Source organism: Heterodontus francisci, chromosome 17 (assembly GCF_036365525.1).
Source record: "Heterodontus francisci isolate sHetFra1 chromosome 17, sHetFra1.hap1, whole genome shotgun sequence".
Classification (NCBI taxonomy): domain Eukaryota; kingdom Metazoa; phylum Chordata; class Chondrichthyes; order Heterodontiformes; family Heterodontidae; genus Heterodontus; species Heterodontus francisci.
Genome location: NC_090387.1, coordinates 90048034 through 90069219, shown reverse-complemented (window position 1 = coordinate 90069219; position 21186 = coordinate 90048034). Strand labels below are relative to the sequence as shown.

At 44.5% G+C, this 21186-nt stretch overlaps 1 protein-coding gene across 2 annotated transcripts in view; it reads right to left on the bottom strand.

Annotated features, from left to right (window-relative positions):
• Positions 1 to 11907, bottom strand: part of LOC137379263 (immunoglobulin lambda-1 light chain-like) — a 36104-nt gene extending 24197 nt beyond the window's left edge. Inside the window, exons 1-7 of one of the 2 annotated variants that reach the window (XM_068049979.1) lie at positions 11822 to 11907; positions 11341 to 11661; positions 10028 to 10339; positions 8197 to 8307; positions 6373 to 6413; positions 1851 to 1964; positions 24 to 1172 (exon numbers count right to left, since the gene is read on the bottom strand). In XM_068049979.1, the coding sequence (XP_067906080.1) occupies positions 1005 to 1172; positions 1851 to 1964; positions 6373 to 6413; positions 8197 to 8307; positions 10028 to 10339; positions 11341 to 11661; positions 11822 to 11876 (1122 nt within the window). In that variant the 5' untranslated portion in view covers positions 11877 to 11907 and the 3' untranslated portion in view covers positions 24 to 1004. Of the gene's footprint in view, positions 1 to 23; positions 1173 to 1850; positions 1965 to 6372; positions 6414 to 8196; positions 8308 to 10027; positions 10340 to 11340; positions 11662 to 11821 lie in introns of those variants that run through there. The other variant, XM_068049980.1, reaches the window with a different exon arrangement.
• Between the last annotated feature and the right edge of the window lie 9279 nt (positions 11908 to 21186).

The window sequence follows — 21186 nt, the reverse complement described above, 5'->3', positions numbered from 1 at the left end:
TCGGGGGGGGGGGGGGGGGGGGGAATTGTGGCCGATGCAGCTAAATAAATATACACATATATACAAGATGAAAGTGTAGCCACGTATTGTTACAAAATGGAGTATTTACCCAAGGCTTTGTGGGACAAGTTAGTTAGTTTGCAGCATTGAGCATGGTTCTGCTTAGCACAGGCAATTAGCCTGACCAAGGAGCACGCCCCCTCCCCCCTCCCCAATATTAGTGCTGCTCTGTCTAATTGCGGACTACACAAAGCAACTAGGAATGCAGGCCTGATAGAGATAGAAGGATTCATTGTGAAGACTCAAGGATAGTTGATAAGGGGGCTTTGTAAACAAGCTGAGATGATCAGGGGCATACCATGAGCTATCTCCACAACCACATGATGCATAATTAATAATTTTACTGGTAAAATGTAATCAATAACCGTTATAATGGGATTGTGTGCAGCCGGGATGGGCTGAGTAACAAATATATCTGTTGTGGATTTTCCTTTGTTCAGTAGAGAAGCGCATGGGAAGCCATGCTTCCCATCGGTGTAAAATGAATCTTTTGACGACTGGAACAGACCTGAGCATCGAGTGGTTCATTTTAGTCAATCCCACTCTAAAATCTGTCGATTGGGAAAAAAGCTGTAAATCCAACCCTTTCGAAAGATGCTGCAGCATTCAAACACCATGGTCAGTAAATACTAAATACAACTACGAAGAGGGATCAGTTCACTGGCTTCGGTCATATGGGACCTGTTGGAGCAGAATTTGGGCATCGTGCTGGTGAATTTCTACGATCTATTTCATTCACAATTTCTTAAGTAAGGCGAAGGGGACAATCATACAGAAGCGACTTCTTCCAAATCGATGTTAGTTATTAATTGTCGACTGTTATTAAACTCTTAATCTTCACCCTTCCCCTCGAATCGTTGTTATTTGTCATGTTGTTGTTAGGATAATGTTCCTGCAGTTAAATCTACACACTTATATAACGGACTCCGCTTTGGAAACCAATATCACGTGGCTTTCGGTTCGGTGTAAATAACGTCTGCTCTTTGTTTTTCGATCCGTAGTTGAGCATACTCCGTGCTCTTATCCTTATAATTAGGCTTTGCTGTTTTCTTTGACCCTGACATATATACAGTAGCGTAAGTCAGCTTATCATCAGGTGTCCTTTGCTTGGTCTGTGAAATCAATATTTGGGAAGAAAATTAGTTCGGTATGTTAACTGTTCGCAATGTAAAGTTAGGCGCTGTAAGTCAAATAGAAAAAAAAAAGAAAAAGTTTGCATTTATATAGGGCCTTTCGAGACTTCAAGACATCCCAAAGGATTTTAGCTGCCAAAGAATTGTTTTTTGAAATGTAGTACCTGTTATACTGTAGGAAGCACGGCAGCCAAGATGCTCACAGCAAGCTTCCACAAACAGCAATATGTTAGTGATCAGATAATCTGTTTTAGTGATGTTGATTAAAGGATAAATATTGACTCGGAAACTGGGGATAACTCCACTGCTCCTCTTCGAATAGTGTCGCGGGATTCATCTTAAAAAGAAGGAACCAAAACCTCAGTCCAACGTCCCATTCGAAAGATGAAACCCCCAACAGAGCAGATATCCCTCAGTACTGCACTGAAGTGACAACCTACACTAAATGCTCAAGTCTCTAGAGTGCGACGATGATCCCAGAACCTTCTGAGTTTGATGCCAGAGTTCTACCAACTGAGTAACAGCTGACACAACCAATATTGCCAAAGCCTGGCAGAATTAGTGTTAAGTACAACAGCACTATTAAGGTATTTCATACGCTTCACCGTTTTACTTGTTAATTACAGGCATTCCGTGTCTCTTTGTTCGGCTACTCACCCCTATCTGGGCATGCGTTGTCCTTTCTTGATGCTTTGGTCTTGGAGCTTTCAAGGAATTCGTTATCTCGAGTTCAGCATAAGGCGCCATCACATCGGCTGCGCCCTGCATGGACTGAAGGACAAACATATATATCTTGTTATGTTGTCAGATAAATTCGGTTGGGCTCTCCGTGTGCAGAAGGATGCGAGTAGGGACGGAAAATGCAACTCCATAGTCCATCCATTAACTGAATGGATGCGATATCAGTCACTGCTGCTCTGTGTCTGCCTGCGCCATCAGTGCCCAGCAGGCGGAATGAGTCTTATTTACAAAAATAAACAGTTGGTGGGGCAGTGAAAAGAGGGTCTGGTCTTTAGCGACTGGGCTTTAAGCATCGCCAGCCCTGAGCGCAGAATGGAAACTCCGGCGAAGGCGCTGCTGGCAACAGGACCCGATGTATTTTCCCACCATTGAAATTGATATAAATACATTCATTGGGAAGTGCGATCCTACCAACCAGATTGACGTTTGTGTGCTGCACGTGCGTTTATTGCTGAACGCCCAAACGCTTTTTCGTGAAAATCTGTCTTCAGAACTCCACAGAGCTACAACCCGTTTCCTGATCTCACTTGGCTTCGTGATTACGAGAATCCCCGGAGAAATAGGGGAAATGGCTGAAAACGCTCTTTTGGCCAGTTCTCTGAGAGTATTCCATTAAGTTATGGAAACCCCATGCAATTTCCAGGTCTAGAAAATTACCAAATATGAGGGATCAAAGCTCATCCCTGTAGTCCATTAACATGACTCACTGCTTGAAATAACCTGCAGCTGTCAAGGCTTATATACTGGAAGCTACATATTTGTTGCAGCAAAAATAGGAAAAACCATTTAGATCATGTTATGAAATTGGGCATAATTGGAAAATCTGTGTCGCAATTTTCGAATTGATGGGATTGAAATAGCACAGGGTGACAGTGGGGAGTCTGGGACAACTGTAGTCAGGGCACTTTCAATGATCAAGGAAGTAAATGGAGAATAGAATTCTGCAATTAATAGAACGTGGAACACAAACAATTATTTGAATCTTGGCAGTCACTTTCTGGACTAAACTTAAAATCCGCCGTTCAGTGTTTATTCATCCAGAATGTCACAACATATGCATCTATATCTATATAATATGTATCTAATTATATAACTATTCATATTTTTCCATCTATATCTATATCCATCTCTCTTTAAGTGCAGGGTAGACTTTGACGATTTAAATGTGGAGAAGAATCAGAACGAGTGACACAAATGGAAAACAAATGTCGAACACACCTCAGGGAAAGCAGTTACTGAAAGAGTCAGCTTTGGTGATGTGTTGGAGTTTTTGTTCGCTTCCTGGGGTCGATACTTTTATGCAGCAGACGGTATATATCGGAAAGCCTCGAGTTAATACCAACACATTTCTGTCCATTGATTTAAATTTGCGAGGAATGGAGGACAATAGCGCAAAATTTTCCGATAAGGTTCTCAGTGCTTGCTCAGCCTCGCATCCTGTGCATCAAAGAAACAAATTCCTCCCAAGGAGTGAAGGCAAAGATGTTGGGGTTGTTCCAAATTCGGTTGGATAATATGATGGCAGAACGAGGCGCCTGAAAGGAAATCAGGTTTCTTGTCACCGGTCTCCTCGTGTTTTTTCACATTGCAGCAAATGCATCCGAAGTTCCTCTTCCGTGGTCTGGGCAGACGCGCGCGAACAATAAATAGCAAAACTTACATCTCAGCTCGTGATATTCTGCAGGATTTTACATTAATGTTGGCGCTGTGGTCATCGCTGGCAAGGCCAACACTTATTGCTTATCCCTGGCTGCCTTTCGAAGGTGGTGGTGGGCTTGTCAGGAGACTTCAGATGAAAGTTAAGAATCAACCAAGTTAATGTGGACAGGAGTCACGGACAGAGCGGACCGGTTAAGGACGGCAGATGCCCTTCTCTGACAGACATCAGTAAACCAGCTCGGGTTTTAAGAGAAACACGACAACTTCATGGTTACTTTGGCTGTTACCATATTTTGCTTACAGATTTTTGAAAACTGATTTGAACATCTCAAACTACCATGCCAGGATTTGAACGCTTGTGCACTGGATTTAGTCCAGAGTTAGCTAATGGACTTGGACAGCCATTGAATCTTAGAATAATTTACGGCACAGAAGGAGGCCATTCGGTCCATCGAGTTCACGCTTGCCCGTCTCGGAGCTATGCAGTTAGTTCCATCCCCAGCTCGATCCCCATAGCCCTGCAAGTCCATTTCCTTCAAGTGATCATCCAACGTCCTCTTGAAGTCATTGATTGTCTCCACTTACACCACCCTTGTGGACAGCGAGTTCCAGGTCATTACCAGCGGCTGCATAAAAAGGTTGCTTCCTCATATTCTTCCTGCATCTCCTGCCCAATACTTTCAACCTGTATCCCCTAGTCCTTGTACCACTTGCTAATGGGAAAAGTTTTTTTCCTTGTCTGAAATATGTAAGCCTGAAATAGCCTTGTACACCTCTATTAAATATTTCCTCAATCTACTTTGTTCTAAAGGGAACAAATCCAGCTTTTCCACCCTAGCCTTGCAACTAAAATCCCCCATCCCTGGCATTATTCTGGTAAATCTCCTCTGCACCCTCTGAAAGACCTTCACATCCTTCCTGCAGCTAACCTAGTCTTGCTCGTCTGCCTTTTCCCTGTAGTCTTGAACTTTTTTTCTCTTCCAGTAACTATCCAGTTCTCTTTTGAAAGCCATGACTGAATCTGCATCCACCATACCCTCAGGCAGTACATTCCAAATCCTAACTACCTGCTGTCACTGTTGCTTTTGTGCCAATCACCTTAAAACAGTGTCATCTGGCTCTGGATCCTTCAGCCAACGGGCACAGTTTCTCTCTAGCTACTCTGTCCAGGCGCCTCATGATTTTGAACTCTATCAAATTTCCTCTTAATCTCTTCTCCAAGGAGAAGGGACCCAGCTTCTCTAACTAATCCACGTAATTGAATGTCCTCATCCCTGAAACCATCCTCTACCCTCTCCTTCTGCACCCTCCCTAATGCCTTCACATCCTTTCGAAAGTCTGGTGCCCCGAATTAGAAACAATACTCTAGGTGAGGCCTAACCAATATTTTATATAGGTTTATCGCAACTTCCTTGTTTTGTACTCTGTGCCCCTCTTTCTGACGCTCAGGATCCATATACTTTATTAACCTATTTCTCAACCTGCCCTGCACTCTTCAATGATTTGTGCGCATGCACCCCCAGGTTCCTCTGAGCCTGCAGCCCTTTAGAATTGTAACATTTAATTTATATTGCCTCTCCTGCGTTCTTCCTACCAAAATGAATCACTTCATACTTTTCTGCATTAAATTGTATCTGCCACTTGCTGGCCAAAGCATTAGCTTGCCTATGTCCTCTTGAAGTTTATCACTATCCTCCTCACAGTTCACAATGCTTCCAAGTTTTGTGTCATCCGGAACTTTTGAAAATGTGCCTTGTACAACCAAGTCTATGTCATTAGTAGTATCAAGAAAAACAGACGTCCCAACCCCTGGGGAATCCCACTATATACCTTCTTCCAGTCCAAAAACCAACTGTTCACAACTATTCCCTGCTTTCTGTCACTCAGCGAATTTCGTATCCATGTTTCTACTGTCCCATTTATTCCCTGGACTCTAATTTTGTTGACAAGCCGGGTTATGTGGTACTTGATCAAAAGCCTTTTGAAAGTCCACGCACAGCACATCAGTTGCTTTACCCTCATGAACCCTCTCTGTTACCTCATCAAAATCAGGTAAGTTAGTTATACATGATTTGCCCTGAAGAATTATGTGATGGCTTTACTTGCTTAATCCAATTTTGACCAAGTGACTATTGATAGTGTGCTGTGTTATTGTTTCTGAAAGCTTTCCCACCACTGAGGTTAAACTGACAGGCCTGTAGCTAATGGGCTTGCCCTTACACACAGTTTTGAACAATAGTGTAACATTTGCAATTCTCTGGCAACACATCTGTATCCAAGGAGGATTGGAAGATTATGGACAGTTCATCTGGAATTTCCACTCTTACGTCCCTAAATATCCTTAGATGCATCTCATCCAGTCTTGGTGACCTATCAACTTAAAGTACTGCCAGTCTATCTAATACCTCCTCTTTGTCAATTTCAGCCCATCCAGTGTCTCAACAACCTCCTCTTTCACCATGACTTTGGGAGCAACCTATTCCTGGTTAAGGACAGATACAAAGTACTCATTTAGTCCCTCAGCGATGCTCTCTGCCTCCGTGAATAAATTCCCTTTTAGGACCTTAATCGGCCCCACTCGTCCTTTTACCACCCTTTTACTAGTTATGTGCAGCAGAAGACTGTCTGTTGCATAAGTGCTGAATTCAGCCTGTGCTATTTTGTATGAATCTGTGCAGCAGGGAATTAAACTTGACAAATTATTGCATTAAATAGATTACAATACTGTTATGTATATATTTACATTTGAAATACATTACTACGAATTATGAAAACCTACCTGTTCAGGAGAGTTGGATCTTGCACCATCGTTCTGCACTCCTGTTGACGAATGAAGTTTAAGACTTAAGATTAAACATTTACTCGGCTTGGAAAGACACTTCTGGTAAACATGGAAACATAGAAAATAGGAGCAGGAGCAGGCCATTCGGCCCTTGGAGCCTGTTCCGCCATTCATCTCAGTCCTGAAAGGTTTACCCCGTATCATTAGATTGTGACCTTTGGTTCTGTACTCCCCCACCATCAGGAACATCCTTCCTGCATCTACCTTGTTAAGTCCTGTTAGAATTTTATAGGTTTCTTTGAGATCCCACCTCACTCTTCTGAACTGCAGCGAATATAATCCTAACGAACTCATACATCAGTCCCGCCGTCCCAAGAAGCAGTCTGGTAAACCTACGCTGCACTCCCTCTATAGCAAGAATATCCTTCCTCAGATAAGGAGACCAAAACTGCACACAATATTCCAGGTGTGGCCTCACCAAGGCCCTGTTTAATTGCAGCAAGACATCCCTGCTTCTGTACTCGAATCCTCTCGCTATGAAGGACAACATGCCATTTTCCCTTTTTATCGCCTGTTACACCTTCAGCGACTGGTGTAGGAGGATACCCGAGTCCCGTTGCACATTCCCCTCTCTCAGTTTACAGCCCAGGTTGATTCATTGTAAATTATAACATGACCTAGGTATCACATTTGTTGTTCAGAATTGCTTGGTTTGTAATCACTTCTGACAATAGAAGTAAAATTGTTCAGATGCCATTGAGGTAGTGTGAGACTGATTGAAACATCGCACTGACATGACCCAAAATGTTACATTCATTGACCCAATGGCGTTAAATCGCAGGCAATGAAAGGAGATTTTGCAATAAAGAAGCCACTGAGTCCGAGGGCAGAATTTCCTCGAGCCCGCAGGGGTCCCGACGCTGGGCCTAAAAGGAGAGAAGAACCTCGCCTCAGCCCTTTGTAGACCACCTCCCCCCACCCCCCATCTCTATTTAACGACACTCAGGCAACTAACTGCCTGGGCCGTGCAACCCATCTCTTTCAGGATGAGGAACCCACCTCCAAGCACTATTAGTCAATCAGAGGGCCGGCAGATCAATAGTACTAGCATCATTACTGGGAGCGGTGACCAATGCTGATACTACAAGAGGCCGATCACTGGAACCCCAGAACCCCAGAAAGCGTGGTCAGGTCGCCAGCGCTAGTCCGGCTTGTCCGGCAAATTCTGGCTCGGGGGAGAGCTATCTAGGTCGTTGGGGTGGGGGGGGGGGGGGCGCTATTCATGGAGAGGTGGCCTTTGCCGCTGGTGACCCTCTGTGGGCCACAGATTGCCCACAGAGGAGGCCCACCAAAGACTGTAGGGAGGTCACCCTGTTTTACTGGAATATCCCCAATTCCAGGCACCCCCACCTCTATTAGGATGGCAGCAGCGAAGGGAAGAGGCCCTTACGTGGCTATTAATTGGCCTCTTAATGGCCTCAATTGGCCTCTGGATGGGAAGACCTTTCCTGTCATGAAAGGCAATGGGAAGCTAAGGGCAGTCCACCCACAGCCTTCCGTCGATATTTTATGGCCCCCGCCTCCATTCTAGTCACTAGCAGGCCCATAAAATTCGATCCCGAATCTCTGTCGGCGGCTGGAGACCTTGGAAAATTCCACTCGATTTCAGAACTTTTAATCTATCTCTACACTGGTACCCTGAAGTGTGTAGGATCCCATATATTGTAAATCACAGGAAAACTTTGGTGTTCAGTAATCACCTCTGTCTCTTTGAAACTTGTACTAACTTTAGTAAAACAAAAAGAAACATATATTTCTCACCGTTGTTTTTCTTTGAGAGACATCGGTTTACAATGATGAGAGCTAGCATCGATAATACCAACCCGCCCCCTGCAGATGCAGAAATCAGCAAATAACGGGTGATCTCATCACCTACAAGATGCAAATGAAATATATAAATCCGAATCTGTACGTTATTTAATTCATTAAGAAAATGCACTGAAAGATAGAAAATTCGATTTTTTTTAGTCAAGTGTTGAAGTTGGCATCAACCATGGCTCAGTTGGTAGCACCCTTGCCTCTGAGTTGCAAGGTTCTAGGTTCAAGTCCTACTTTAGAGCTTGAACACAAAAATTAAAGCTGACACTCCAATATAGTACTGAAGGAGTGCTGCACTGTTGGAGGTGCTGTGTTACAGATGTGATGTTTAACCAAAGCCCCACCTGCCTTCTCAAGTGGATGCAAAAGAGACCATGGAAGGATTTCAAAGACGAGCAGGGGAGTAATCCCTGGTGTGCTAGCCAATATTTATCCCTCAATCAACATTACAAAACATATTCTATGGTCATTATCACATTGCTGTTTGTGGGAGCTTGCTGTGTGCAAATTGGCTGTCACGTTTACTACATTACAACATTGACGATACTTCAGAAGTACTTCATTGGCTGTTGAGACGTCCAGTGGTCGTGAAAATCGTTATATAAATGCAAATCTTTATTTAATATTTTTGGATTAAGGTACAGTTTTATGAAACAAAAGAATGTTGAGCTATGGCATATAAGATTTATAGCACCGAGGTACCTTGGGTATACAATTTGCTAAGTGATAGGTGGCAGAGAGTGGATTTTTTGACAGGAGAGAAATATGCAGTGGGATTCCTTCAGGGATCAGTATCAGGACCACTACTTTACCTGATATGCATAAATAACCTGGACTTGATATAGGGAGTACAATTTGAAAATTGTTAATGATGCAAAATTGGTAACATAGCAAATGGTGAGAAGGGTAGTAGCAGACATTAGGAGAAAATACATGCACAGAACAGTCAGAGAAGCAGACGAATGGTAGATGTAATTCAATGTGGATAAGTGTGAGTTTCCACTTTGGATGAAACAACATGGAGAGGTAGTATAATCTGAATGTGCTATTTTGAGGGGCCTACTGATTCAGGAGAAGCGAGGGTGCATATTTACAAATCTTTGAAGGTGGCAGAGCAAGTTAATAAGCCGGTTAAGGAAGCTTGTGTGATAATTGGTTTTGTGGCTAGTGGCATTGGATACAAAAACAGGGAAGCCATGCAAAATTTGACAAATCTCTGGTTAATTCTCAGTTAGATTATTGTGCACAGTTCTGGGCACCATGTTTTAAGAAGACTGTCAAGATCATGGAGAGAATACAGACGAGATTTACCGGCTTTAGAAGGGAGGAGGGCCTTCAGCTACGTGAAGAGAATGGCGAACCTGGGATTTTCACATTAGACTAGAGGAGATTAAAAAGATACCAAATAGACGTATTCAAAATTATGAAGGGTTTTAATGAATTAAGTAGGGAGAAATTTTCCTCTGAAGAAATGGGTCGATAGCCAGCAGGCATAGGTTTAAAACTATTGGCAAAAAATAACTAGAGGAGTTTTGAGGGAAATTCTTTTCTCATGGGGGTTGTTGAGATGTAGAATACACAAGCTGAAATGTTGTTGGAAGCAATTTATACAGGAATTTTCAAAAGGCAATTGGACATGTTGCTTGAAGGGGTCTAATTTGCACAGTTATGGGGACTAAACTGGACAGCTCTTTCAAAGACGCCGCACAGGCACGCTGGGCCAACTGGCCTCTTCCTATGCTGTAATATTCTTCGCTTTTATCAGAAATCTTACCTGTGCTGGGATAAGTGACAATGTAAGTGGCCATGGCTGAAATTTGGAGGCTACTGTGAGAGACCAGGCAAGTATAAACAGTTCCGGGAAGGACAAACTGCGTCTCTTGCAAACGGCTGGAGGCTTCATATAGTCCGTCGGTGTTGGGTTCGATAACGTTATTTATCCCTGTTGTAGTTTTGGTGCCATCCTTATACCAAGTGAAACTGATGTTTTCCGGATAAAAGGGAGATGTCATACACAGAACAGTCAGAGAAACAGATGAATCCTTCTCAGGTTGCTGAGATTTAATTTTCAGTGGAGTTGGCGGAACTAAAAAAATGAAGGAAAATATCGTTAATGGGACATCAATCAAGGTTAACAACCGAACGTTTTGTTTGAGCCCATTTCTAACTATACACTGGAGGAGCTCGCGGGTGGGACGGGCCAGACTTTCTCACACTGCATCAATGTTCACTTTGCACTATCAGTAGGTATATCGTAAACGGATTTTCACAAGTCTCACTCTTATTTCGGCGGTAATTGTAATGTTACCGCGGGGCAAAAAGAAAAGAAATGGGATGATACCGAGTGAGTCGCCGGTTTATAGCTTGCCCAATTTTCTGTTGTAATGGGAAAGAAAATTGAGCAGGATGTAATTTGCGTTGCTCGCCCTGTTTCGCGGTACCGCTGCGGACAATTCCACCCTGTTGAACATAAAAACTGATGATAACATATAATTTACCAAACTAGAGGGAAATTGCCACCAAGTTCCAGGATGATACCTTATTTAAGGAGGTCAAAATCATGAAGAAAAAATGTGGCGGGATGCTCAAGCTACCGAGTGTAAACTTTAGCTGTTGGTAATATGACCGTTCAAAGATCCTGCCATATAGATTGCTAAATTATAATTACAGAAATCTGAATCCCGATAGAAACAGTCAGCCGCTCGTAACAGAAAGACACTAAATCTCAAATAGGGTAAGATCTATGCTCACTGTTTCAGATTCGCGCGGTAGCATCTAATACTGTCGAGATATACACCTCCGTAAATGATCCTGCAATTATAACTTCAGTAGTTTGTTGCATACGTTTACTGTGCATTTTGGGATAAAACAACTAAGCGATAATCCTTGTCTTGGTCAATATTGCTGAAATATTGTGATGCATATCAGAAAATAACTGCAGCCGTCACAAGTGCAATTTCAATGTATTCATATTAAAAGGATAGAATTTAATTTGCGATCTGAATCCTTCGAAGTACAATCAATAAATTTTGCGAGTTGTGAAATATTACAGTTACATGGATCTCATTCGCTTTTTTTTATCCTTACCCCATACAGCTAAATTGGATCCCGTTCCGTTTCCAACGATTTTGCCTCGATGGGTGACAGTGCAATAGTATACTCCTGAGTCCTGTACACTCACATTAATTATTTGTAGGAAGCCGCTGAATTTAGTCTTGAAGCCAATTACTTTTCTGCCATCTTGTCCTGTGCTTAGATATTGATTATCACCCTGCTTCCACCAGGAGACATTCACAGTTGGGCCATCTTGAAAGAAGGGAAGCGTGCAATGAAATGAAACATTTGTACCCGAGTTTGTGCTTGTACTTTCAGGGAGCTGAGTCACTTTGACCGAAGTTTCGCTGCAGCCTATCGGAAAATACAATAATGAGAGAGTATGACAGAAGGAAAAGCGCCAGAATAAGGGAATCAGGGAATATGTACAAAGGGAAATGAAACATGCTATATCAAAGTAAAGTTAATAACTGCCACATTTAATAAAAAGGCAAGTTGTAGAACGAACAGGTACCTGTGAAACTGATCCCCAAAACAGAGAGGCACTGAAGTACAACAGTCGCTAACATTCTGAACCACTTGATCACTCGGAGCCACAGGCCATGAGCTGGTCGATTGTAAGAAAGCCGAAGGGTCGGAGTATGACATACGCCTCAAAGAAGCGTAACATCCTGTCTAAGGGTTCAGAACATGTTTTTGTTGTCTCTTTGCTGAAACAGTTGTATGTCACAGAACCACAGAATAATACAGTGGAGAAGAGGCCCTTCGGCCCATCGAGTCTGCACCGATGCATTAAAGACACCTGACCTGTCTACCTAATCCCATTTGCCAGCACTTGGCCCATAGTTTTGAATGTTATGACATGCCAAATGCTCACCCAGGTTATTTTTAAAGGATGTGAGGCAACCCGCCTCCACCACCTTCCCAGGCAATGCATTCCAGACCGTCACCACCCTCTGGGTAAAAAGGTTCTTCCTCAAATCCCCCTTAAACCTCCTGCCCCTCACCTTAAACTTGTGTCCCATAGTAACTGACCCTTCAACTAAGGGCTGCTCCCTATCGACCCTGTCCATGTCCCTCATAATCTTGTACACCTCGATCAGGTCACACCTCAGCCTTCTCTGCTCCAGAAAAAACAACCCAAGCCTATCCAACCTCTCTTCATAACTTAACTGTTCCATCCCAGGCACTATCCTGGTGAATCGCCTTTGCATCCCCTCCAGTGCAATGACATCCTTCCTATAATGTGGCGACCAGAATTGTACACAGTACTCCAGCTGTGGCCTTACCAAAGTTCTCTACAACTCCAACATGACTTCCCTGCTTTTGCAATCTATGCCTAGATTGATAAAGGCCAGTGTCCCATATGCCTTTTTCACCACCCTATTAACTTGCACTTCTGCCTTCAGAGATCTATGGACAAACACGCCAAGGCCCCTTTGTTCCTTGGAACTTCCCAATGTCAGGCCATTCATTGAATACTTCCGTGTCACATTACTCCTTCCAAAGTGTACCACCTCACACATTTCAGGATTAAATTCCATCTGCACTTTTCTGCCCATTTGACCATCCCGTCTATATCTTCCTGTAACCCAAGACACTCAACCTCACTGTTAACCACTCGGCCAATCTTTGTATCATCCACGAACGTACTGATCCTACCCTCCACATAGTCATCTATGTCGTTTATATAAATGACAAATAATAGGGGACCCAGCACAGATCCCTGTGGTACGCCACTGGACACTGGCTTCCAGTCACTAAAACAGCTGTCTGTCATCACTCTCTGTCTCCTACAGCTAAGCCTATTTTGAATCCACCTTATCAAGTTACCCTGTATCCCATGTGCATTTGCTTTCTTGATAAGTCTCCCATGTGGGACCTTGTCAAAGGCTTTTCTGAAATCCATGTAAACAACATCAACTACACTACCCTCATCTACACACCTGGTCACATACTCAAACAATTCAATCAAATTTGTTAGGCATGACCTCCCTCTGACAAAGCCATGCTGACTATTCCTAATCAAATTTTGTGTCTCCAAGTGGAGATAGATTTTCTTCTTCAGAATTTTCTCCAATAGTTTCCCTACCACTGACGTGAGACTCACGGGTCTATAGTTCCCTGGCTTATCTCTACAACCTTTCTTAAATAGTGGGACCACATAAGCTGTTCTCCAGTCCTCCGGCACCTCCCCCGTGGCCAGACGGAAATTAAAACTTTGAGTCAGAGCCCCTGCAATCTCCTCCCTCGCCTCCCACAGCATCCTGGGACACAAATCGTCCAGACTTGGAGAATTGTCCACTGTTAAGCCTGCCAAAACCTCCAATACCTTGTCAATCCCTATGACAATTTGCTCAAGAACCTCACAGTCTCTCTCTCTGAGTTCCATATCAACTTCCTCATTCTCTTGGGTGAAGACAGATGTGAAGTATTCATTCAACACCCTACCAATGTCCTCTGGCTCCACCCACGGATTTACCGCTTGGTCCCTAATGGATCCTACTCTTTCCCTGGTTATCCTCTTCCCATTGATATACTTACAGAATATCTTGGGATTTTCCCTACTTTTACCAGCCAGAGCTTTCTCATGTCCCCTCTTTGCTCTCCTAATTGCTTTCTTAAGTTCCATCCTGCAATTTCCGTACTCCACTAATGCTTCCGTTGATTTGCTCTCCTTGTATTTGCTAAAAGCCTCTCTTTTCCTTCTCATCGTACCCTGAATGTTTCTTGTCATCCATGGTTGTCTGGGCTTGTTGCTCCTACCTATTACCCGAGAGGGAATCTGTTGGGCCTATACCCTCCCCATTTCCTTTTTGAATGTCCCCCCCACCACCACCCCACGCCCCCCCCCCACCCCCCACCCCCACCCCCACTGCTCTTCTGTCGATTTCCCGACAAGCAACTCTTTCCAGTCTAACTTGGCCAGTTCCTGCCTTATTTTACTAAAATTCGCTCTCCCCCAATCCAAAACCTTTTTTTTTATTATTATTCATTCATGTGATGTGGGCATCACTGGCAAGGCCAGCACTTATTGCCCATCCCTAATTGCCCTTGTGAAGGTGGTGGTGAGCTTCCTTCTTGAACCGCTGCAGTCCATTTAGGGTAGGTATACCCACAGTGCTGTAAAGAAGGGAGTCCCAGGATTTTGACCCAGCGACAGTGAAGGAACAGAGATATAGCTCCAAGTCAGGATGGTGTGTGGCTTGCAGAGGAACCTGCAGGTGGTGGTGTTTCCATGAAACTGCTGCCCTTCTGTTTCTGGGTGCTAGAGGTCACTGGTTTGGAAGGTGATGTCGAAGGGGCCTTGGTGAGTTACTGCAGTGCATCTTGTATATGTTAAATACTGCTGCCACTGTGCGTTGGTGGTGCGGGGAGTGAATGTTTAAGGTAGTGAATAGGTGCTGATCAAGTGGACTGCTTTTTCTTGGATGGTGTCGAGCTTCCTGTATGTTGTTGGAGCCGCACACATCCAGACAACTGCACAGTATTCCATCATACTCCTGGCTTGGGCCTTGTAGATGGTGGACAGGCTTTGGGGAGTCACGAGGTGAACTACTCACCGCAGAATTCCCAATCTCTGACCTGCTCTTGTAGCCATAGTATTTATATGGCTACGTCACAATGTTGTCCCGGTCTTGTTGCATATGGATACGGACTGCTTCAGTATCTGAAGAGTTGTGAATGGTACTGAGCATTGGGCAATCATCAGCGACCATCCCCAGTTCTGACCTTATGATAGACAGAAGGTCATTGATAAAGCAATTGAAGATGGTTGGGACCAGGACACTATCCTGAGGAACTCCTGCAGTGATGTCCTGGGACTGAGATAATTGGCCTCCAACAACCACAACCATCTTCCTTTGTGCTCGGTATGACTTCAACTAGTGGAGAGTTTCCCCTTGATTCCCATTGACTTCAATTTTGCAAAGGATCCTTGATGTCACACTCAGTCAAATACTGCTGTAATGTCAAAGGCAGTCACACTCATCTCCACTCTTGAGGTTCAGTCTTTTGTCCATATTTGGACCAAGGCTGTAATGAGGTCACGAGCCAGGTAACGCTGGTGGAAACCAAACGGATCATCCGTGAGCAAGTTATTGCTGTGTGAATGCCATTTGATTGCACTGTCAATGACACCTCTCATGACATTGCTGATGATCGAGAGCAGGTTCATGGGGCAGTAATTTATTGTATTGGCGTTGGCCTGCTTTTTGTAGAAAGGACATTCCTGCACAATTTTCCACATTGTCTGGTTGATGCCAGTGTTGTAGCTGTACTGGAAAATTTTCGCTGGGGGGCATGGCCAGTTCTGGAGCTCAAGTCTTCAGTACTATTGCTGGGATGTTGTCAGGACCCATAGTCTTTGCAGCAGTTCCTTCAGCCGCTTCCTGATATCACATACAGTATCTGCAACTGTTAAAGTACTTGTGTAAACTGACTGTAGGACTCTTGCACAAATCAGTTGCTTTCAGGCATGGGTGAACTAGTAGGCCTTCTTCTTGCAGTACAGCATGACAAAAATAATAAGAAGAGACCATGCAGGACAGACTGCTGGAAAAGGGAGGGGGAGGTGATGAAGGGAAAAGGGGTTTCCAAAGATGGCCATACCTGCCCAGGGCGTTCAGCGAGCAATTATCGAACCTGAACCTCAATGAGAAAAAGTGCAAGAGAAGTTTAAGGAGGTCCACACTGAAATATGCTGTAGCCACAACAGTAACCTCAAAGCAGGGCAAGGGCCACATTGACAATCGCTGTGAGGCTCACTATGACAATAAACTGTTGTGCATCTGGCTCTTTGCAGGCTGGAGCTGGAGATCCTAGTAAAATATCAGCACTTGCGAACTATTGTTGCATAAGCAAGGTTACTGATGTTCTCTATTCAAAAAATAGCTAATTTCATTTCAGAGACAAGCTGGCAGAGTGAGCACGAGAGTTTCCAAGGTTTACGGGCTTCCTCATGGTGCAGGCTGCCAGTGATTGCAGGCACAATGATTTGGGATACCGGTCCTTCAGTGTTCAGCTGGTATGTGCCCATAAGTAGCGCATCATGTATGTCAATGCCCGGGATTCCAGCAGCAGCAATGATGCCTCCATTCAATGGCAATCTATTGTATCAGCTATATTTCAGTCATCAGAAGAAATCAAAGCATAGCTACAGGATGACAAGAAGTATCTGCTGACGACATGGCTCCTGACTCCAGTTCACAATACATGCTAATATGTGCAGCATGTATACAGCATTCGCCAGAGCTGGCGGGCAGCCATAAAGACAGGGCTAAATTGTGGCGAGTCGAAGAGACTTAGTAGTTGGCAGGAAAAAAGACAGAGGCGCAAGGGGAGAGCCAACTGTGCAACAGCCCCAACAAACAAATTTCTCTGCAGCACCTGTGGAAGAGCCTGTCACTCCAGAATTGGCCTTTATAGCCACTCCAGGCGCTGCTTCACAAACCACTGACCACCTCCAGGCGCGTATCCATTGTCTCTCGAGATAAGGAGGCCCAAAAGAAAGATGTATACATAAAGAACCATGCTGCTGCAAGAAGTCTAATAGAGTAGACCTTTGATGTACTGAAAGAACGATCCCACTGCCTGGACAGCTTTAGAGCAGTCCTGCAGTATTTGGCTAAGCCGTCTTCAAGATTCACGGTGGTATGCTGCATACTGCATTTGGCAGATCTTGCCACCAGCTATCACATGAGAGGTTGAGGAGAAGAATCACGCGAGAAAGGAGGCGGAGGAAATGTATGAAAATAGGAAGGGAGGAAAGCAACCTAGACAACGCCTTTCTGCTCAGCCTTAACGTGAGCAAGTCTGATATTGCTAACTATGATATCTGTGTGATACCTGTAATTGCAACCCCAATTCCCCATTCAGCACAGTCCCACACTCCAAACCCTCAATAACTCAATGACTGTCACATCATCCTTTTGGCCACAACATAAAAATAAAAACGATCACAAAATAAACATTTCCGACCAAATTTATAGATGATGTCATGCAATATTGCTCAGAAACATATGCTAATCACTCTGGTGCATTCACTTATTACTTGTGTTGCAGGTTACTTTCCCTGTGCTAGTTCTCCTAAGCAGTGCTTTTCCAGTGGCTGATGAAAGGCTTTTCACCTTGTACGCAGGACACTGCAGATGGCCTTGGAGGACGACCTGGAGCAGCTGTGAGCTTTGAAGGTGCTTCTTCAGATGGTACAAAATCGGCATGGCTGGCAGCAGCCTGGACTGGCTGGCAGACAAGCAACAACAAGGGCACTGGTGGAGTGGAAGGACGAATGATGTCATCCTGAGAGAGAGCAGCAGACTCTTGCTCCCTGGAGCCATTGCTTTTCCACTGGGGTCTTCTCAGCATTCCTAGTAATCTGTTGGAGGAAAGATTGCTGGACCGTTGTGATATCCTGCAAGGCCCTTTGAACTTTGATGGCAGCAATCTGAGTCTGAGTCTGAGTCTGAGCTTGCATGGTAGCAAGCTGAATTTGCATGACTTAGTCTGAGCTTCCACTGCAGCACTCATACTTATGGTTGAAGCTGCTTATTCTGCATTGAATACTGAGACATGGACCATCAAATGCTGCATTATTGTTGAGTCCAGAAGTTTGCTGATGAAGTTGTCACGATTTCTATGCTGGAAAGAATTGGCTCCAAGCTCTGCACATAGCCCTGCGCCAAGTTGGCGCTGGACTCCTCAATGTTGATTGACATTGAATACAGTCTTTCTACTGTACATCCCAGTGCACCAAGCATTCGTTGTGTATACCCACCAGTCTTCTTCTGTAGACTGGCCCATCGAAGTGTTCATTTTACTACTCTGTAACCAGTCTTGTATGTGACGTCACCCTCCAGTGAGCTGGCACTTCTGCTATCCTTTTTGCCTGCCCTTGCAGCAGTCCACTTGTGCCCAGTGTCTCCCCATGTGCAGATTCCACTTCTAATCTAACCTCTAGGACTCGTGCAATGTCAATATCTAAGCTGGGGACTGCGAATGTGAAATCAAGTAACAGTATGGTGTCTTCATAATTGTTCTCTGCTAAGTCTTCCAACACGGCATTGTACCTCCTGGACACCTGAAAGAAAAATGTCACAAAGGTAAGACTGTGGTGTAGGGAGGGAGGGAAAACTCAGAGATGCATGGTTACACTATCTGCAGCTTGCAACCCAGAACAGTTTTTTGAATGAGGAGGAAGTGGGATGTGAGGAATATTCAGTATGAGGTATTATCATCTTCAATGGTTTTAGCCCCGCTGCTCCCATCGGCCTGACCTGCACCATCTCCTCCACGGGGTTTAGATTATGTAGGTGCACCATTCCTTCTCTAGATAGTTCCTGCTACTTTTGGTTTCGGAGCACCTCCTGCAATTCAGAGTGTGCCAGGAAATGTCGTGCAATATGTTTAAGTGATGTGGCGAAGACCTGAAAATGACAATTCATTCTGTTTCTCCAGGATGTCTACCACGATTCCACCGAAATTGTGGAAGGAGATTAGAACCCCATCGAAATTGAGGACCTGTATCATGATTCGCTTGTCACCCCTTGTTCTGAGACTGACATGTCAGCTCTGCTCCTCCACAGGCTATGCGAACATTTCTTCCGGTCTTCCACCTGTGTTAGGGCCTATTGAGGATGAATTTGGACAAAGCAGATTTGGTCCCGCCAGCAGTTCTGCGAATGCATATAGTCTCATCCTTTCAGACATTAAACAAGAGGCGCTCACCATGGTGGAATTAGAGCAGAATCTTCCCCAGGAGAGCGGGGCGTATTTCTCAGAAAGCCGCGTCGGGTCAGTGGCTTCACGCGTTCCCATCTCTGGGCGACCTTCCCGGAGGTAGTTCAGCTCCTGCAGAGCCTACTTGCCTGGTAGAGGCGCAGCGCAAATCTGCGTGAGTAAATGCTCATTTGTGGGTTGATTAGTGCCGCCAGCGTGATCTTACCTTTAATTCTTCTCCACCCTCGCACCACCACCCCCACCCCCCAACCACCAACACACCCGCCCCCTCCCCCCCCCCCCCCCCCCCACCACCACCACCACCACCACCCCCCCTCGCCCTTCCTCCTTTCACTTGTTCAAACCCTATTACATCTCTTACTTTTGTCATTTCTGCTGAAAGGTCACAGAGACCTGAAACGTTAGTAGAATCTGAAAGTTACGATGTTGCTTAACCAGGAGCCAGTATCGGTCAGTGAGCACAGGTGCGATGTTTGAACGGCACCTGATGCGAGTCGGGACATGGGCAGCAAAGAATTGGATGAACATTAGCTTATACAGGATGGAAAATAAAAAGCAGGCCAGGATGTGCTGGAATAGTCAAGTCTAAATGTAACAACAATGAGAAAATAAAATGAAACTTTGTTTCAGCGCTGTGCCTTCTGCTACGTCATGACGTCCCAAACCTCTTTCCAATCAATAGAATACTTTGAATTGTAGAGAAAGGCAGCAGCTAATTTGCGAAAAGCAAAGTCTCGCGGGCAACTCTCCGTTTTAGTGATGCTAGTTCTCACAATCTCCCTTTCTGCCGTGGGCGCTGATGTGAGCCCACTGGCGGGAAAGGGTGAGTAGAAGAAACTAGAGCAACGTGGAGAAACTGCTTCTTCCATACTACAGGTGAAAGGAAGAATGTGCAGGGTTACGGGGAGAAGGGAGAGGAATGGAGCTGAATGAACTGCTTTTCCAGAAAGCCGGGGTAGACACGATGGGTCGAATGGCCTCCTTTTGCACTGCACCGGTTCTGTGTGGTGGTCTCAGATTTCTATCTTTCATTGACTCTGGAATCAAATCATCTAACAGGTGCCAATTTGCAATACACTTTCCCATTGGTGGGTACGCAAACTCGCTCTGTAATGAAGCTGCAGTCAGGGTATAACTGGCAACAGTAAAATATTTCAACCAAATTAGTCAAACAACTTAACGTTAACAATATGATTTTGCTTTACATTCAAGTCGATGGAGGTAAAAAAATGAGAAGAGATCTACAACGGACTATCGATTCGCCATCACCCGCTTTGCACCCCAGCACCTGAAATAAAGGTTATCCGCTTTCTCTGATATCATCTCTTATATTGGACTTGTTTTACTAGCTGTACCATAATTCACTCCCCAGCCTTCCATGTATCTCCACATCGTGAATGTGCGACTGTCATTTTTATGTAAATAATCCTGTATAAACTAGTTAAATCCAATTATTTGGGTCATGCATCTCATTGCTGCGTGTGAGTCCTTGCTGTGCGAAAATTAATTGTTGTGTTTTCCTATTTTTCAAAGCCATTTATTGTGTTCAAGCGACACTGTCTGTGTATTTTAAGGAGAAATTATATTTACATTAGGACGAAAGGAATAGAAGGATATGCTGATGGTGTGAGGTGAAGTACGGTGGGAGGAGGCTCCTGTAGAGCATAAAGATCTACATCCACGCACTGGACAATATGAACTGTTTTTGTGCCTTAATTTCTATATAATTATATGTAACTCATGGACAGAGAACGTCGCTGTAAATTAGCGTTGTCCAATATACGGCCCGCAGGCCAGCCACCAGCCCGCCAAAGGATTCCATCCAACCCGCGGATATAGACTGTACCTGGGTCGTTCCTCAACCTCGCAGGGCTCCCAGACTGGGGATTAGAAATTTTTCATTGTCTTCTTCCAGGTAGTTGGTCAGTTTAAAAAAAAATCGGAAGTCAGTTTCACAGCTGACAGCGGGAATAGCCGTTTCCCAAATTCGGACAGTTCGGCGTTTTTAAAGCCCGCCGGGAAACCCCAATTCTGTCCGAAGTTCAGAAGCTGCTGCTCTCGCTCCTAGCACCTCGCAGCTGGAAAACAGATTGCTGATTTTTAAAAAACTGATCAACTATCTGCTGAGCTTTCCCACTCTCT